The sequence below is a fragment of the Enoplosus armatus genome, chromosome 16, assembly GCF_043641665.1.
Source record: "Enoplosus armatus isolate fEnoArm2 chromosome 16, fEnoArm2.hap1, whole genome shotgun sequence".
Lineage (NCBI taxonomy): Eukaryota > Metazoa > Chordata > Actinopteri > Centrarchiformes > Enoplosidae > Enoplosus > Enoplosus armatus.
Window position 1 is genome coordinate 19,903,717 of NC_092195.1, and position 19,854 is coordinate 19,923,570.

At 44.4% G+C, this 19,854-nt stretch overlaps 1 protein-coding gene across 1 annotated transcript in view; it reads left to right on the forward strand.

Moving 5' to 3' along the window:
* grin2da (glutamate receptor, ionotropic, N-methyl D-aspartate 2D, a) overlaps window positions 1-19,548 on the forward strand; it is a 106,181-nt gene extending 86,633 nt beyond the window's left edge. The window contains exons 14-18 of the mRNA XM_070922192.1: window positions 558-627; window positions 1,307-1,424; window positions 9,938-9,999; window positions 11,251-11,421; window positions 16,360-19,548. Of these exons, the coding sequence (XP_070778293.1) occupies window positions 558-627; window positions 1,307-1,424; window positions 9,938-9,999; window positions 11,251-11,421; window positions 16,360-19,548 (3,610 nt within the window). The remainder of the gene's footprint in view (window positions 1-557; window positions 628-1,306; window positions 1,425-9,937; window positions 10,000-11,250; window positions 11,422-16,359) is intronic.
* The last annotated feature ends 306 nt before the right edge of the window (window positions 19,549-19,854 follow it).

The window sequence follows — 19,854 nt, forward strand, 5'->3', positions numbered from 1 at the left end:
CCAGGGCTACATCACCACCATGTATAATGCACTATAAAGTGTAATGCAGTTTAACTTGTCACCATCTTGGAGAGGATGAAACACATTTTTAGAGTCTGATATGACATGAGATGACTCTTCAGAACTTCAAATTGGCTCGTTCACAGTGTTTGTGGTCTAGTAACTAATTTTATATTCTTTTTGTATAAGAAATGGCATTAAGTGACGACGGCGCAGTGCTCCTAGAAGCCCATGAGAGTGAGAATCACACCATACTTGCGTCACAACCTGCCCTGCTGCTGCATTGTATTGTGACCTATTGAGGCTACTGTAGGAGGAGAGTTGACATCTCTGCCTCCACCGTGATGAATAGCTCGGTGCATTTGTTGAACGTTGGTGCAAAAAGGTGTCGAGAAAGAAGCTCTGCCGCCTTCAGTGTGTGTTTTCTCTTTAGACAGTCATTGTCTCAGCGCTAGTTTATCCATCATCTCTGTCATTCTGTTCACTAGTTGCACTTCCTCTGTTGTCATTTAGCTCCAGGTCAGTGATTTCCATTTCTTTTTCCACCTTCCCTGCAGGAAACTGGATGCCTTCATTTATGACGCTGCGGTGCTAAACTATATGGCCAGAAAGGACGAGGGCTGCAAGGTAAGGAATAGATCTCTGTCATGACTGACTTCATGTTGCTGAAGTCCCTGTAACCTGCGGCTACTACGTGCTACAACGCTACAAGACCCTCAGCAAGTGCTCAGCCTCTCCCTGTGGGAAGAACAACTGCAACAGAAGCACAACAAGCGTGCCAAATGAGCACTTCTACATCTGCATTAAATAAATCAAACACATCCAATGCATTTATATTTGTCCCTCGCGGCCTGTAGCTAGTTAATATTGTCATTTTTGGACAGCGCTGGTGTTTATTTATTTATAAGTTTGCATTTGACACGGCTCCCACAGCGAGAATGAAAATCGTAGCCAGTGATCATTTGTAATAAGGTTTGTGGGAGGCCTGAGCTCCCAGCAGCCTCATACAGCCACTGCTGCAGTAATTATTACAACTGATGTGGATCTATATTAATTCCTCCACTGAAACAATATCCCACACTCCAGCTCGGGGATTTTCGGGATGTCGATATTAGAACTGAGCCAACTGTTTTGCATGTATGCGACAGCGACAGCGGGCAGAAAATATTGCAGCAAAAACAAGGTTTATTTTCATCGGCTCATCGCTATCTGTCTCCTTGAATCTGACTCCGTCTTGGGATTCATGTGTTTGTGCGCGTATGCGTCGATGTTTGGGTGTTCACGTGTTTGTGTTTTATTCCACAAGGTGATGACCATCGGCTCTGGTAAGGTGTTTGCCACTACGGGCTATGGCATAGCCCTGCACAAGAACTCCCGCTGGAAACGGCCACTAGACCTGGCTCTGCTGCAGCTGGTTGGAGATGGTAAGACAGAAGGGTAGAGGGAGGGGCACTGGAAAGGTTGAGTGTGACGGATGAAGCAGCAGAGTCAGAGGAAATTACCTCAAAAGAGCAGAAAGTTATACACATTTCCAGCTATTTGTTACTTGGAAAGGTTAAAGGAAAAGTTTTGAAAATGAAAACTTTCATCATGGTTAACGAAACAACTTGTGGTGCAGTTTGCAACATCAGTCACTCTGTTCTACACAGCCTCTCTCAGTAACAAAGGCAGAATTACTGTGATGTTATCATATCACTGGATGGTCTTGTGACTTCCACCATGTTTTATAGCCACAACGGGCTGCTTACAGTTCATTTTGTAATCAGCCCAAGACCACAGAGGTCAGACACACCAGTCAGGATAAAAAAACATTTTTCAATTCTCTGATATGAATGTAGACGAGGTCAACAGTAGATTTTACACTATGTGAGTGGGATAGTTCAAAGTTAGGCTGGAGGAAAAGAGATGAAGCGAAAGGCGAGAGGTTATGAAGGGGGGTGAGGATGGGGGGAGATGGGATGGGAGGAAGGTTTGAAGAGGGAACAGAGAGAGGAAAATCAGTACAGAAGGTTAAAGGCAGAAAGAGCAGAAAGGAAGAAGAAGGGAGGTGCGATCTCTGTTAAAGCTGTCAGATAATATGTCAAAACAAGATAACATACTGAATGACTCAGAAATATGCTTTAACCCAAACCTCTCACAGAGCAAGGTCACAAGTGCTTCACAAGAGTAAAAATAAGACAAACAATAAAACATAAGCAACAACAGACCTTAAAAACAAACACTAGACAACTCGAGACGAGACGAAAGACAGTTTGAACAAATGAGTCTTGAGCTGCTTTTTAAAGGTCGTACATCTACAAGAAGGGTCACCACTTTAATCGCAGAAACAAATGTTATTTTATTAAAACGTGTGCTGATGAGACGTTAGCTGCTGCAGCTAAAAGCAGATGTGATGTTCTGATTTCTTTTTGATTGACTGAAATGTGTTGGCAATACGTGCTCTCCTGCTTTCATGCCAGAGGCCCTTTTAAATAGAACAGGAGACACACAGCCGAATGACTTTTACACAATGACCTCGACGGTGATTTGGTTTGCAATAGTCAGAAGAACTCCCAATACTGAAATAATAACCTTCCTTTTAGGTTTTTATAGTGACAGGAAAGCCTTTTAAAACTGAAAATCTGCATTCAAAGGAAAAAAAACACCAGTCATTATGTTAGAAATCTCACAAGACAAATGCGAATAAGTCAAGAACATAGATAGATGAGGACAACCTGTATGTTTATCTGCACACTAGTATCTCAACACACACACACACACACACACTCTCTTTGTTCACATCACACGTTCTTGTTACACACACTGGAGGGAGTTGTATTCGGGTAAGGGGAGGTTTTATGATTAAAGGGAATCTGGATGCAGAGCTGACGGCAGGGGAATGAAATCCAAAGGCAGCAGGGAAGAGTGAAGGTAGTGTAGGACGAGGCTGGCGTGAGCGTGGAGTGAAGGGAAGCGTGGCAGATGAGGACGGCCGGGAGGCAGGCTGAAGATGAGGCAGCTATTAGTAACAAACTAGTACAGAGATACTGAATAGCTGGTAGAACAGCTGAGTCGGCCTTGAGAAGTAGCTACAGCTGAGGTTACACAACAATCAGGCGATGAGTGGCTGAAGAGCTGAAGAGCTGATGAGCTGATGGATGGCAGATCAGGTGACCAGGCCAACACACACACACACACACACACACACACGTACACGCAGCCTGACTCCCTCTGATTTATCATTTGTTGTTAATGCATGTTGTTGTTTTGGTCATGTTGGAGATGTCACTCGCGTCTGTGAGTTTTTTTTCTTCTCTGAGATATCTTTAAAAGTTCCTCAGAGGTGTTTTGCTTCACCTACACGCCTCATCTTTCTTCCCGCCTTCTGACTTTGTGTCACCGTCTCTGCTGAACTTCCACTTCACATTTCTCTCTGCAGTTCAAACTGCTTGTCAAAGTGTTTTTACGAAATAGTTCAAGATTATGAGGATCATCTGAGGTGTTTTGGTTTCCTGGTGAGCTTTGTTGTGACATTTTACAGCAGATTTCATTTTGAGTGTACTTGAGAGTATAATGTTACTGCAGTAAGTGTCTGTGGTGTTGTTTATATCTTCACATGTAGTTTAAGAATGATTTTCATAATATAACAGGATGTTAATGATAATGAGGCTCAAAGAACGGAAAACTGAAAAACTTAGATTCTGAGTCTGGTGGATTTCTTTAATCATTTCTGCGAAAATCGGGACCAGAAAATAAAATTCAGCCTTTGAGCAGTCATGATTCCCTGATGACAAAAAAACAAAAAAATACAAGCTGATACTGGATCTGCAGAATGACTTCAAGATCTACTTTTCAGTAAAAGTGGCACAGAGTTCACCTCTTTTAGTATAAAGAGGAAGAAAGTCCACGTAAGATGGAGGCGGCTGGATGTCAAACTCAGGGCTTACATGTGGGACACTGCTCTTCGTGCCCTGCGTGAAACCAAGAGTCAGTGTTGACTAATTTATGTACGTATGTTAACTCACATCAGTAAGTCATGTGACGTAACTTAACTCACGTATCTAACATACTTATTTCAACCCAAATCATTATCTTTTCCTAAACCGAGCCGAGGAGCTTTGGTGCCTAATCCTAACGACAGCTTGAATCCTTTGAATAGTCTGTTCCAGCAGTATCCGTGTATCAGTGTAAGAAGCCTGTACGAGTTCACGGGTCAGAACTGTCTAAATTACAACTCCGTACAGGTTACGTGCAGGTTTTCCTCTCCTCGCTAGTGTCATCAAAATAATTAGTTTCTCGGCAAAAAAACATGCAACAGAAATAAATGTTTATTAAAGCATTTGTTAACGTCTCATCTTGCTGCCGTAACATACTTCTAAAGCAAGTGTAATGATTTCTTTTTGATTGACTGAAATGTTTTGGCAACATGTGCTCCCCTCCATTTACACCAGAAGCCCTTTTTAAATAGAACAGGAGCAAGAGAGGAGGCGCACACGGCCGAGAGAGATGGTGAAGAACTATTATACAGTGACCTTGACAGGTTCCAGTAATTTCTCAATATTAAAATAATAACCCTCCTTTTATATTTTATAATGGCAGGAAAGGCTTTCAGCTTGTGCTGGCGTCAGAGCTCAGGAAGGCTACAAACTGTGAACCCACCAAGACTGAAATAGTACCAACACTAATGCAAATAAGCTGTGATTGACAGGAAGACGATTTCACAAATGAGTACATAGATTTAAAAAGAAGCGTGGATAATGGGAAAAATACCAAAAATTAAATAAAGCCATAATCAACACAGAAAAGGAGGTTAAAGTATAAATAAAATAAAAATCATTCATGAAAGCTATCTGATGATGTATGTAGATTATTAAGGATGACATTGAAGTGAAATTGAAATTCTGACATCGGTGAAGCTTAGGCATCATTTGTTGTGCTCATATTTCATGGTGGGAAGTTGGAAAAGCCTTCAGGCAGCGAGAAAGCATCAAACACACACCTGTTCAGGTAGCACACAGTGATCAGAAACCTTGATAATGTTCTGATCATTTATCCAGTCGTGTGAATAAACTCCATGTTCCGTGTAATTATACCACATTTGAAAAGATGATTTGTCTGAACAACACTGAAGGACCCGCTGTTTGGGCTACTTGTTGGGCTACTTGTGTTATCTTTATACGGGTCATCCAGAAGCTCAACGCTGAGCCACAGCAACTTCATAACCAACCCCGCAGACATCCCATGAATTCATTACCCACGTCACACGCCCTGTGGTCCTCAACAGGTCCGGTAATTGTTCCTCTTAATACATTTCTTTGTTAGAGCATCGCTGTTTCTTTTTTTAGCATGACTGGTCAATCACCAAATTGGCTCCTCTGGGGAGCAATTTAGCCTCGTTCGCAATTAGCGAGCTCGAGAGTCGAGGAGGGAAATGCCTCAGTGCCGGCGGTGACGGCGGCTCTCAGGGGCAGCGAACACTGGAGGCCGTCGGCACGTGGAAACTGAAAATCTTCAGACTGAAAACTGTGAAACTGGTTCTTTCCTTCAAATGAGACATCTGGCTATTTGATAGATCGGGTGACACCACAAATACAAACCTGTTGAAATGGAAAAAAAAACAGACTCAGTGACAGTTTGGTTTAGTTGTTTTTTTTTAAGTCTATTTTCACGTTTTAGTGAATCATCTCCCCCCTGTTTTAATTTGTTATTGATGCAAACTCAGTGCTTCCTCTTTGTTTACGTTTGTCTTGAAACAGTCCAGATAAAGAGTGCAGCACTCATGTGATACCGTACTCACCGTTCTGCTGCTCTGAATTTGCATTTTTAAAAGAAAAACTGCTCTCATTCATTACCTCCAGTCGCTTCTACTTGGTTGAAACTCAACGCTTCCTGCACTGGTAGTTTCTACCTGTTGACTTGTCTTGTTGGAGCGCTGCTGACCCCCCCAGTGTGCAAACACATAAAGAAGAGACCCAGTTGCTTTTGATAAACAAAACCTTTTGAAGCAGCTGTGTGTCAAGTCCCACTTTGCTCCAACAGACTTCCAAGAAATAAAGCATCTTCAAAGTGACGCTGCAAAATATATACATATATATATAGAAATATATGCACTGATACAACTGCTGATGTAGCACCTGGGCTCAAATCCCACACCGGCGTGGATCCAAAGTTCGCCTCCTCTCCTTTGTGTCACTCACGTTGGTTCATGCTGACTGAGCAAAGCCAATAAAAACACCTCGCACACAAAAGAATGATAAAACGAAAAATGTGAATGCGAGCAGCTTTTGGCGCGGAGGGTGGAACTTACTGTCGCAGCGTAGTGCACCCTCGGGAAATTGATTTCTTTTTTTCTTCACATTCCTTTTTTGTTCAGATGGCTTTGAGTCTTTAGAGAACCGGATGTTGATTTTAATTTCATAGACCGCGAATAGAGCTGCAGATATCTCTCTGAACCTGCAATTTTGTTTTTATAGTTTAGTTCCACAGTCAAATAAAATCCACAGATCATTTGGGATCAACATCTAAACACAAATAAACAAACACGAGAAATGGCAGGAATTTCCCTTTAAGAGACTCATGGCATTACTTTTCTTTTTTTTATATACTCTGACACAGAATCCTGTGAACATTTGTACGTTATTTCACATCGCAAAGACCTTTAAAACATTAACCTCCGCTGGCTCATCTGATAGAAATGTTCCTTTGAGCCGTCAGAGTCGATAGTGTGTAGTCGCTCTGGTGGACTCCAGCCCCCTCAGTGGACTTCTGTTGGAAGAAGAGAGGGAAAAGTATAACCCCATGCCGTGGTTATTAAAGTTGAAATGTTTCTGGCACTGGCTTGTTGGAAGTCTTGCTGAAGTAGTCTTGAAAAGATGAATATTTTTAGGGATCCATCTCCTTAGAGATTAAATAGACTTCCCCACCTCTCCCACCCTGACAACATGTGCTTGTCCAATCACCTTTTGTGCATTTACAGGTCGGCTGACAAAAACCACTTTCAGTTTTTACAAAACAATTTCGTTGAGAGATAGAGGAACTGTGCAATAACACCACGACAGGAACGACTGCAGCTCATATAATTAAATTCTGTCACTCACAAAAAAAGCTCTTACAGTAGCTTTAAATGATTTGCTGTGTTTTTACTCTCTTCCAATATTTCTCTTCACTTTTGCTTCTTCGACAGTTATTGTTGCTGCTCAGAGTGTCACTGAGAATAAAATGTAATCCATTCAAAATATGACAACAAAAAAAAAAGGCTTTCTTTGTTTTACTAGTCAGCTTTCATTCGCGTTATACAGACAAAAACAATCTGCAGTACAATGAGAGCTTGCACCAAGTCATCACTAATATCTGTGTATCTGGCTCGATACAAGATATTTGGAATTGATATTATAAAAGTGAAATGGAGACCACACCCTGCTGACCAGAGAGGCTCCATTTGTGGAAAGAAAATGCAGCGATCGCGTCTTTTGCTTTTTTGCTGAAGATGTAGTTCTTTTAGCTTAATCAGGCTGTGGCCTCATGCACGGGGGTGTTTTCTGGCCAACAATGGCTCGAATTAAGCAGTAGAGAGGAGGCTCAGTCTTGGAGCACTCTGCCAGAAAATGGAGCTTTGGCCCCCTCAGGTTGGGGGCAAGCCTTTGCCGCAAGTGACGGAGTGCCGGTTCTTTGGGTCTTACGAGGGTAAAATGGAAATTAACAGGCTGGTTGGTGCATGATGATCAGTCTTTGCATCCACAGTGACGGCATGATAAGAGTGGCTGTTGCACCACGGCCTTACAGTAGTTCTGGTGAGGACTTTTCAGAATGAAGATGGATTGAATGATTCTGTGGGCTGCCTGGGTGAGGGGGGGGGGGGTAAGAGGCTTGGTCAGGGTGTCTCCTGTTGTGGAGGTATTCCAGGTGATACCATCACTCAAGCCCCTTGAGGCAAATTTGTGATATTGGGCTGTATAAATAAAATTGACTTGCCCATATGTATGAAACTGCTCGGGGCCACAATATCCTTTCCCTTCATGCTTTTTCTGCACAGATTGGATAAAGGAGATGTTATTTATAAAGCCACTGAGAGGATTGAAGATTGGGGGGCCTTAAATCCTCACTACTGACCAACATAAAGCCATTAAAGGGAGACAGGCACAGAGGGGAACTGAATGGAATTGTTCCCAAATCACTAGTAAATTGTCAAAAATCAACAGAATGAAACATGAATTAAATTATAAGCTCTGGCTTCCCCCCCCCCCCTCTGTGTTTGCACATCTTCTTCTTTCATTTGTGCAGACAACCCCCCCCCCCCCCCTCTTTACTCCATGGCATTTTCCTCCTTGAAGCAGGTGAGCGAGGATGCAGCTGAAATTCTGCCTGTCTGTCATGTCTTTGTGGAGAAGATTTCTCCCAAAGAGCAGCTTTATGCGGCACTGACTGCCATGATTAACGTATTTACAGGGAGATAAAGGGAGAGAGGCGGAGAGCCGGACAGGGTGAGAGAATTCAGCGGAGCACTCATTGAAACTCGATGAATTAGATTACGGGAGTGAGCCGCGCACAGAATGAACATTCGTATTAGCATCTATTGTCAGGATCTGCGCGAGGAGCAGAGTGACAAAAGGCAGGGTCGATCGAGTTGAGCCCGGTATAATTCAACTGTCAAGGAACGTTTGAATTCCCGTACACGACTGTTGGGGAAGTGAAATGTGGCACACAGCGATTCATGTCGGAGTGAGATTTGTGTTTTCTTTGAGCAGATTTGACATTTTAGTCAACATGGCCGAGTCGCAGTGGTCTAATCCACGTGGCGGGGGCTTTATACGCGGGGGTTTCCAGACAGCGTTAATTAACCCAGAGGTCGATTAATATCGTAACTGTGAGCATTGGGAATTGGAACTTCCTTTGACCGGGACGTCTTCAGAGTGTGTGCGTGAACCTGTGCGTGTGCTAGTTTTAAAAGTCGGATCCTGCTTTTCCTTCCCAGTGCCTCATTCTTTGTGATCTGTGGCATTAATGGCCAGCGCTGGGAATCCCATTACTCTGGAGTTCAGAGTGTGTATCAGAAGTGTGTGCTGACAGTTTGAGCAGGAAGTGTGATGTTTGTGTGCCCCCCCCCCCCCCCCCCCTTTCATCTCCCATGCTGTGTCGCGTCGCTCTGGCCTCAGTGTGCCCGCCTCAGATGCCAGGCCATTTCACAACCTGCTTCAAAAGGCTTCTCTCACTTCCAGTCGCTGCCTGTAATTCCCACTTTCCCTTTTCAGTCTCATGACTTTCTCTGCAAATGGCCTCTAATTCCTTCTGATGCTTCCCCTTCCTCTCCCATTTCTTCAGCCTCTCCCCGGTGTTCTCATTTTCCGTTTTGCATTCATACTTTATGTTTCTGTGCTTGTAATTCTTTATTAATTGTTTGTAATTGGTAATAACTGATATCTTGCACTTGCACTGGCAATACATTTCCCCTCTTATCTTCATGTTATCTTTCCCTGGTTTGATCTCTCCCAGTCTCTTTTTGTTTTAACATCATAGAAACAAGATGCCTCTCCTTTCATTTCTCTTCCCTGTGCTGCATTTCATCACGTGTCCCTCTCTTTCTTAACACGATAGACTCCCTCCATACCTCCTCCGTCTCCTTCGTCTCTCTTCACCTCCTCCGTCTCCTTCTCTTGCTTCTTTCTTCTCCCTCAGGGGATCAGACACCTTGCTCTCATAACAAAGGGGTAGTAATCCCCTTTTTAAGGGGTAAAATCTTTTATTTTCACCTCTAGTTCTGTACTGTTTTAACTCCCTCTCCTTCGTTGTCTTCCCTAATTCCTCATCTTTCTTTTATTGTGCTCACTCTTCACCCCATCATCTTTCCTATGAACCTTAAACCTGCTTTTCTCTTCCCTATTTCTTATCTTGTTACTTCATTTACTTTCAGCTCTCTCCTCCTTTTGACCTCCGTGTTCTCTCTCCATCTCTTCTCTTGCAGATGAGATTGATATGTTGGAGCGTCTCTGGCTGTCTGGTATCTGCCACAATGATAAGATCGAGGTATTTTCTCCGCTTTTCTCCATCAACTTGGCACAGAGTCAGCCTCTGCACTGTTTTCAGAATAAAATAAATGTAGTCTTACCTTGATCCAGTAGGGTATTAAGTTGGATATTTGTCCAACCAACCTGCTGTCAGAAGCGCTACCCAGGGTGCCGATCCTACTGTAACCCCAGAACCAGACACAGGCACTTATGAATGTCTTATGAACGGTCAGATAACCAGACTAACTCAAGTTATCAGCATCTTATTGACCTGTGTTCATCCTATATAATCTGAAAAAAACAAAACATTTAAGAGACCACATCAGTGGACTGACGAGAGAAACTTATCTTAGGTCAACAAGAGTGACTTCAGGACACAAAAAGGGTGATTTTTCCAGCCGTAAAGCTACTTGATGGAAAACTAAGTAGAAAAACTGTATATTAAGTGATTAAAGTCGTCACCAAATCCAGTGCTGCTTCTCTGCACATACAGGCTGCAAACTACAGCATGTAATCATCCTGCCAGGTTTGAGATTTGTTTTTGTCCTATATGATTACGTATCCACGTTCCTGCTTGCCGTCATTTAATTTTGTTTGTTAGTAACTGCTGCCTCTCAGACGTCACCCTGCATCTTGTGGTTGTTTCCTGTAGGTGGTTTAGATGAAAATCGCACACCTGACAAAACTGAAGGAGGGCTGAGACGCTCAGATTCAGGGATGCATGTGTGGTTATTTGGTGTTATACAAGTTCAACTTTTATTGTTGTCAGTTGGACAAACAAAATGCCCCCACAGGAACCCGAACCTTTGATATAAAGCGATGATAATTATTGACACAAGAGGGAATGCAGCCTGGCTGTAGATGAGAGCTATGAATGTTGAAACTGAATAAATTAAATTTCCTGAAAAGCTCTTTGTTTGATGCGAGCCAAATATTTTGTGGTGACTGACATGTTTTGGTCTTTGCATCAGTGTGCTGAGCGCAGGGGCTCTAAAATATCACAGATGGGTGTTCTGACATCCAGTGACAGCAAAGGATTCTCTATTGCACTGCTGCTTGTAATTAACTTTTTATCTGCTGTCTGGGAGACAAATTGGCCCTCGTTAGTAATAAATACACTCTCCTGTCTCATCGCTGGCCCTTCTCATGTGCTTTCCTTTTACTTTCCCTTCCTTTTCCCCGTCTCTCCTCTCTGCTCTCACCTCCTATAACGTTTCCCATTCCTCTCCTTCCCTCCTGTCTTCTTCCATCTATCTCTTCTCCCCTCCAGGTGATGAGCAGTAAGCTGGACATAGACAACATGGCAGGGGTCTTCTATATGCTGCTGGTGGCCATGGGCCTCAGCCTCCTGGTGTTTGCCTGGGAGCATCTGGTGTACTGGAAGCTACGGCACTGTGTGAAGCGATCTGGTGGAATGGACTTCCTCCTGGCTCTCAGCAGGGTGAGGGAAGGAAGCCCCCATACACCCCTAACCCCCCCTCCAACAAGCAGATAAGACATCAAAGAATACAATCAGGAAAACATGTATTTCTAGATTTAATGATCTTAACAACCACAACAATGAAATCAGATGAAATGAAACATGGTGAAAGCAAAACAAATACGATATTTAAATGAGATTCTCACTTCTACCTCAACAAGACTGTCCACTGCATATGAAGTACACATGTAGAATCTGCATAACAACAGAGGCCGATACTGTAATGAAGCTAGTGGCAGCATATTGTCTCGGCCTGTTGAAAGAATACCTGAGACACAAAAGGTGCAAATATAATATTTCTCTGCCAGATACACAAACAATTCAAAGCTTCTGCCAGGTGGGGAGAGAACTAAAGGAAGTTTTTAAAGTTTCATTTCAACCAAACACTACAGCAGCTGATCTCCCTGATTTGCACACACTCAACCTGAGAAGGTAGAACTTAATCAGTGAAACAACCTGCAGATTCATAACACGGTGCTTGAGGAGCATTGGTGAACGATGTGTGCAGGAGCAGATGTTATGATGCACTGAAGGGTGCAGAAACCTTGAGGATCTCCACTTCATTCAGGGAAATAGAGATTCAGAAGGTGCATGTACTGTTTTCATATACAATCAAGATATGGATTGCACAAAAGTAGGTGCGACTCAATATTGGTACTTGTTTCTGGCGCTCAGCAGGAGACAAGGAGGTAGAGCCAAAAACAGGAACATCAGTGGTATTCATCCTTGTCATCACGCCAAGGGGAGCCCAAAGGTTTCAGGGCTGAGTGATCACTTAGCTGTCACACAATACACTTTCTGTAAGTTCAGCTCGGGATCCTGGAAATATTTAGTGCAGGTCCTGAGAGAGACTTGTAGGAGTTGAGGTGAAAATAAGGAAAGGTTTAGAGAAAAGAGAGGGGATGAAATGACCAGAAAGAAGGGAGCGAGGTAAGAGAAGGAGGTATCACGAAAGGGATGGGAAAGAGAAGGATGCTGTGATTAGGGAGGGGGAGTAAGGAGAAGTGGGAGGGTAAGGGAGGGAAACTTTGAGATACGAAGAGAGGAGGGCCGGCCGAGGAGACAGCTGTGGGTTTGGATGGCAGAGGTGGTGGAGTGTGGCAGGTGTTGGGGGAGAGGCTGAAAGAAGGAGGGAAAGAAACAACAGGGACAGAAAGGAGGATGGAGGACAGAGGAGAGGTGGAGGCGAGGGGAGACTGTTGAAGCGGAAACAGGCTTAATAGAGAGATAGATATTCGTGTTTGACAGTAGACGCTGTGATGGTGTGTAAGTGTCGCTGGTTGTAAGGGTGACACCACCACGTTGGAATGACAAAATATTGTGATTTATTACCTCCACCTGCCTGACAAAGCAGAGAAAATGGCTAATTTATGAGCCGCGGAGGAGCGTTCTAATTGCACTATAAAAAGGAAGGAGAGGAAATAACATTACAGCTCTTACTTCTGGCGTTATGCTTCCCACATATGTGGAGAACACTCGTCTAACTGAATCAAAACTCTCATTTTACCTGCAGAAACTGAATTATTGCTTTTGCACGTAATAAATCCGCAAACCAATCTATGCAAGCTAAGAATCTTAAAGCAGGTTCTAGTGTTTCTCATTCTTTTCGTAGTCAATTATACAAACGTGAATTTCATAAATGTTAATAAAATTATGAGATAAAAGATAAGAAGGTGCACACAAACGCACAGGTGGCACAGTTTAGGGATTAATACAACAAGGGAAGCAGAGTTAAAGTGATGAGAAGATATACATTACATTGACAGTGGAAAGAAACAGCATGCTTGCAAGTCAATTAAATGAAATTTAAAATATTCAGTGAGCACAAAGAGACACATTATAAAATATATAACAGCTGTAGCGATGTGTGAACGTGTAAGATCGATGAGTGGTGGAGGGTTGTAAAGATCCTCCACAGGCCTGAAGGTTTGGCCTGAGCCCAACACACACCGATTCATTCAGAGTTAACAACATTTATCAACACAAACTAAGCCCAAGCCTATATTTTAACATGAAAACAAACTCTCTGTTCCTCTAAATCTAAAAAAAGAAATACATCTTAAAATCTAAGGGATCCGTATCAAGACTGTTTGTTTATGTTCTGTGCTTCTGTTAATAAATTACTATCAGCTGATGTATTGTTATCTGATTTTTGAAACCCCCAAATATCTTTATCACTATCAGCCTCAAAAATCATTTAATATCGAATAGTTACTTTTAATTTAGTCCTGAAGCATACCCAAACCTGGGGTGAGCTTGTGTATGTACCGATATAAGTCCCAAGTGCCATTTACTGAACACACTTTATGTTTTATTGATCATTTATAAAATCCACTGTGTCCCCTGCATTCTCTGATATCTCGATATTCCCTGACGGGCTTCTCTGCAGGCCCTTTGGAGTGCAGTTCACCTCTAATCATACATTCAGAGCGTAACAGCATATTTTCTTGCATGAGCAAACTCTACTCTTATCTGTAGCATTCCTCATTCTAAGAAGAAAAACATCACTTCCATGCAAAGGGCACTCCCAAGACCAGTTGGCTTCTATCTCCCTGTGCTTGCTGTAAAGCCTCTGCAGCTGGCCTCTGTGGCTTGCTTTAACCCAATCAGTGACTCACCCAAGTTTCAATTTCACAGTGTGCTGCGCCCCACGCTCTGGGGACTGTGATAGCACTTCTGCCGCTGGGACTGCTGATTCATGTGTCCGGAAGGGCCATTATTACAGTCCCTCCATCAGATCTGTGTCCCGGTGGGGAACAGAGATTTACAGGAGGCCCCACACATTTAGTCATTAAGATGTGACAGATATCGATGGGTGTTATGAATCATCTTCACGTATGAAGAATAATAGAGTCTTTGTGATTTACATGGCTCTCCTCAGTACTGCTAATTGAGTCCCATCTATCTACAGCGAGGCGTAAATATACAAAGGTAGGTGAGAAAGAGCATCCCGACACAGCAGATACTGAGGTTCTCATCTCACACGATTTTATAATTGATGTATTCTGTTTGGGGTTTAAAATTTAAAGAGATGTCACAAGGAGCTCGTAATGTACTTGTATTTCTGACTCTTTCATTTCATGTTTTATTCATATCAAACATTGGTGAATGTTGTCGCTGAGATGTAAAAAGCCAGACTGGTTCTGGCACATTTAGAGCAGCTCATTAACACCAAGTGAGAACGACCTTATTTCAAGTGGCAGCAAACAACAGCACCAAGAAAATTAGTCTCTGTCCTGAGGTTTACTAGTCTAGTCTTTAATCTTGACATCAGATAAACAGTAATACCGTCTGCATCGAAAGGTTTTGGCTGATGCCCATATTCAACTTTTTCCTTCACTACTAAAATCTCTATTTCAAGGCTTTTCTGGCTCTTAATTTCTTACATAAAAGTAAAAAACAAACAAACAACAACAACTTGCTTGTGGAGTAAGCAGTAAGAGGTGCAAATAAACATGTTTCAGGTACTGTATTTCAGATCAGGTTTTATTTTTTATTATTCATCTTTATTCTTGAGCATTGACCTCTCTTGTTCTTGATATTTCAAGATACAGACAATTATTTCTAGAAGATTCTTCAAACAAGTAGATTCACTTAGTTCATGAAAATAAGGCTTTTAGGAGACAAACACCAGAGAAGAACGGTGCAGTCCATCTTTTAGTTTCAGTAACTGGAACCAGGTCTGTTTTTTGTTGCCACTAAAATCTCTAACCTTGTGTGACGGGAGAAAATTCTACTTTAGTTAAGATCAAGATGTGCAAAGACAGACAGAGGAGACATTGAAGCTCGTTGGGTTTCGGTTAAGTAAGCAAGATGGCAGCTGAGAGAAAAGGTGATTCTCCTAAAAGGCAGCTTCTGTCACCAGTTGTTTTATTTGCACAATGACAAAATAGGTTCTGTTGCTTTTGCTCGCCCCCATTGTTCTGACTTCTCTCCAGAAGCTGTAGACTCCTTGTGCATACCTCCCTCTACAGTTATTTTTCACAGTGCTTTTGGAGAAAACCTAGTCCTGTTCCAGCTGAGTGATGCTTTGTTTGCTGAAAGCTTTGTTTGGTTTGATAGTGTGAAAAATTGACACTCCAAGAAGCTTGGTAAACTCAGTCCAAAGTTTCTCCGAAATCTCATCAATATTTAATGGTCGGTACTCCCTGTTGTCTGCCTTTATAGGAGAAGTGGTGACACAGAGAACCTGAGGTAGAGCCAAACCACCTAGAGCAATTTCCCAGCATGCTAAGAGAAAGAGAGAGAGACAGAAAAAAGATTTTCTTGAAACGTGTTCAGCCGACTAAGTTACACAGTCAGTGGTTATGCAATGCACTGAATAAAGATAAAGGAAAATAGCCTCTCTTGTCACAGTTTTAACTGGATCCTCTCCGAGGTATTCATAGCAGCTTTCTTCAGCACTGAATTCATATGTTGTCTTACATCAAGATATGCTAATAGAATGACTCCAAATATTGTAAATCAGTTTTATTTGCAATGTCATTGTTAGTGTCTGTACAGTAGTACAATATTACTACAACTAACTAGGTACACCAGGTCTGTTTAGACAGCATAGTAATTTGTGGTGAAAAGCAAACAATACAGTTGTTTTGCGACTGATTATTGTAAAATCAGTAAGTGTTTGAATGGATCTGGTACTTTCAGGAGACCTGGATATTTTCTTTTTTTTTACCAAACTTGTAAAGGCTGGAACAATGAAACTTAGTACATACTGTATTTCATAAAGTTTTATGACGATAGCTTTCATATGGTTTGTATAAGTGTCAGATCTTAACTGCTCTATAGGTTTCCTTTTATCTCTTTTTGTCTCTCTCACACATACAGACACAGTTCGTCCTTATCATACTTGGCAGCCTGCTGGTCTAATTACAATCTCTCTTTTATCTCTCCACCCAGGGGATGTACAGTTGCTGCCAGTTTGAGGATGAGACAACACCAGGAGGCAGCAAAAGCTCTTTGCCCCAGTACCACACCATGACCACCATGCCTACGGCAGCTCAACAGCACCTCGTTACAGCCACTATAAATAACACGACTGCCATTGCCATGGTGCAGCAGCAACAGCAGCCGAAGCACCACCAACAACAGCAACAGGGGCAGACCTATACCACCATGCTACCCGGATCGCCACCAACTACAGGGCACTCAGCGATGGCTCTGGGACCCTCAAACAGCCCCTTATTGGAAGGCCCCATGCCCTGCTCCACTTTCTTGCCTCGGCATGACCGCAGACTTGCTGTGGTTGATCGCTGGAACAGGCCAAAGCCAGAGAAAGTCATGAGCGGAGGCAGTGGTGGAGGAGTGGGTGTGGGGGGGATAGCAGGAGGGATCAGTGAACTTCAGGCCCAGCAGCAGTATCAGCAGAATCTTGGACAGCACTGGAACCTGCAAGGAGGAGTTGCAGGTGGAGCAGGGGGAGGAGGTGACACAGGGCTAGATGAATATAAGCGCTACTATGGTCCAATAGATCCAGAGGGGTTAGGAGCTAATTCGGACCAACAGGCAGGGGGCCCCCAGCAGACTCCCAAAGCTAATCCTCGAGGCCCCAAAGCCTCAGGGATGCCACGTCAGCCTCCTAAAGGTCCTCAACAAGGCCCAGGGCACTTAATCTCCAAGCCACCTCCACCAATTCCATCTTCTCCACGAAGGCCTCCTTTCTGGCGACGAGGAAGCCTAGCTCAGGCAAGGAGAAAGGGTTCAGGAGGTCCCCTGTATGAGAATATACTCCCTTTGGGGAGGCGAGGAGGTGGGAGGTATGGAGCAAGTGATGGAGGTGGAAGGAGAGGGCGACGTCCTCCTCCACCTCCTCCTCTACCTGTCCCCCTTTCCTCCCCAACACACACTCCTACCACTCCCTCTTCCCCGTGCCGTTTCTACTCCACCTGCTCCAGTGCCTCATCCTCTTCCTCTTCCTCTACATCATCCTCATCCTCTTCTTCATCCTCTGTCTCGCTCTCTAGGTCAAATTCCCCCTCCTCTTGCTCCACCGACAGCTCCTACAATTCCTCGCTGAGTTTCCGGTATCGAGCAGGCGACCGGGATTTTATGGTGGATGATGATTATGACTCAGATCTGCTTACAGAGGAGTCCAGCCTCCTCCTGGGGACACGGAGAAAGATCCGCTCACGTCGCATGTCATCGCGTTCGCTGCCTTGCAGCCCTCCACCTCCACCTATCCCACCCCGTAAGCCACGCCCTCAAAGAGATTATGGCAGAGAGAGAACAGGAAGCCAGCTGGCCCAATTACAAGAGTGGTGGGCATCGTGGGGTGACAGAGAGCGAGGGAGGGGAGGAACAACAAGCCGGGGGGATGGAGTGGGTAGAGAGGAGAAGAGGCACCACAAAGAGAGGGAGCGTGAGAGAAAAAGGAGGAAGAAGGGCCGAAAGAAGAAGAAGAGGGAGGAAAGGGAGCGAGAAAGGGAGCGAAAGCGGCGCAAAACAAAGAAGAAGAGGAAGAAAGACGATAAGATGAGAAAGAGAGAACGGAAGAGGTCAGAGCAAGAGGGAGGAGATGCTGAAAAAAGAGAGGAACTGAAATCAGGGACACCAGACTACCCATCATACCCGCCCCTGAGACGGGAGTCTTTTAGGAAAAAGAGTGAAAGCTCAATCAGAAGCTATGGATGGAACATCCCAGGCGAAGATGAAAGGAAGGAAAGAGAAGAGAAAGAGAGGGATGATGGGGAAGACAGCAGAGGGAAAGAAAGACACCACAGGCGAAGGAACAGCAAGCACTATCAAAGCTCTAGTAGTAAGCCTTCTTCATCTGTCAAGTTCTGGGGAGGGGGCAACCCATCCTCCGACACCATTCCATCTGCCTTTCTGCCCTTGTTGCCTGTCTCCTCTAAAAGGAGGAAGAGTAAAAGTTCAGACAGGGATGCTGTCGGAATGGAAGGAGAGAGGAGGCCATTGCTGGGACGGAGCGGGAGAGGTGAGATGCACTCCAAGGAGGCGTTGTCGTTCCACGAGTGGGAATCTGAAGTAGAGCGTGAGGAAGAAGATTCTGAGCTGGAGAGGAGGAAAGTAGGGCGTGGAAAGAGGCGTGGAGGAGCAAGGACAATGTCCGATGAGGAACGGGAACGTGATAAGGTAGTCGGGATATATTCTGATGATGATGGTTCTTCAGGAGAGTTTGGGAAGTTTGAGAGGTACTGGGAGGATCATGAAGGCAGAGCAGTAGGAGGGATTGGAGGGGGAGGTTGGTTTTTCAGCACTTACCCCTCCAGGGATAAAGCCGGCAGCATCAATAGTAGAGACGACCTGTTCCTGGAGCGAGGAGAGAGGTGGGGGACAGCAGAAAGTGGATGGGGGTCTAGTGGAGGTGGAGGTGGTGGTGGTGGAGGAGGAGATGGAGGAGAGAGAGGGTGGGGATCCGGATCACACTGGCCTCAGCCTCCTCTCACGCCACCACCTCCTCGACGATACTGGTCAGTGGACAAACTCCACATACAGGATGAGAAGAAGAGTAAACGCAAGTCAAAGGACAAAGGAAGGGGGCACGCAGCTTGTTCCTCCTGCCATTCCCCCCGACACCATCCGCACTCCCATTCCTCCAAATGGGCCCGCATAACCTCACGAAGCCAGGAGGAGCTGTACCACCACTGCCAGAGTTTTGGTGGTCCCCTGAAGCCCAAACATGACTCATCGTCCTCCTCCAAACCTGATCGCTCACAAAATCCATCCAAATCTGGCAGCCAGTCAAACCTCAGTATCCAGCAGCGGACACAGAGAACAGACAGGGATCGAGATCGAGGACGGCAACCGTCCCCACCTCCAACACTCATACCTAACTTGCCACCCCCACTCCCCGCCCTTCCAGCTCCTCCGTCCTCATCTCACCCTATCCACGTTCCTCCCCCTAACTCTTCATCTTCTGTTTCCTCTCCTTCTGTGGTCTCATCCACCCCAGGGGCACCCCAGCCCTCCTCCATGGCTTCGGCAAGTGCTAAACTACAGTACCAGAGATTGCGCTCTGTACCTCAGCCCCAGAGGTTTCCTCAGTCTCCTCACTTACCCCTCAAAGCCAAGAGCCTTTGCTCGCGAAGGGGCTCAGCCCATTTCTCCAGTGTGGAGAGCGAGGTCTGAAGTTCAACAAGGTATCAAAAGTCATAAGAGAGCCCTGCTTGGCTGAAGCTAAGCATGGATCTATGGATATGGATCTGCCCAGCAGCAAACAGGGCTGTGCAGCCAAGTCAGTACAGTATACGCACTGAGCCCTTTCCTAAAGTTCTGCACAAACAAACAAACAAACAAACAAACAAACCACAAAGCCAAACAAACCCAATGGGGTAGGTCAAAGGAAAACAGGAGCATCTTGTGCTTACTGTTGTTTCCTTTCATTCCTCTCAGTATGTGAAAGACTACAACCACAGCAACAACTTGCATTCTGAA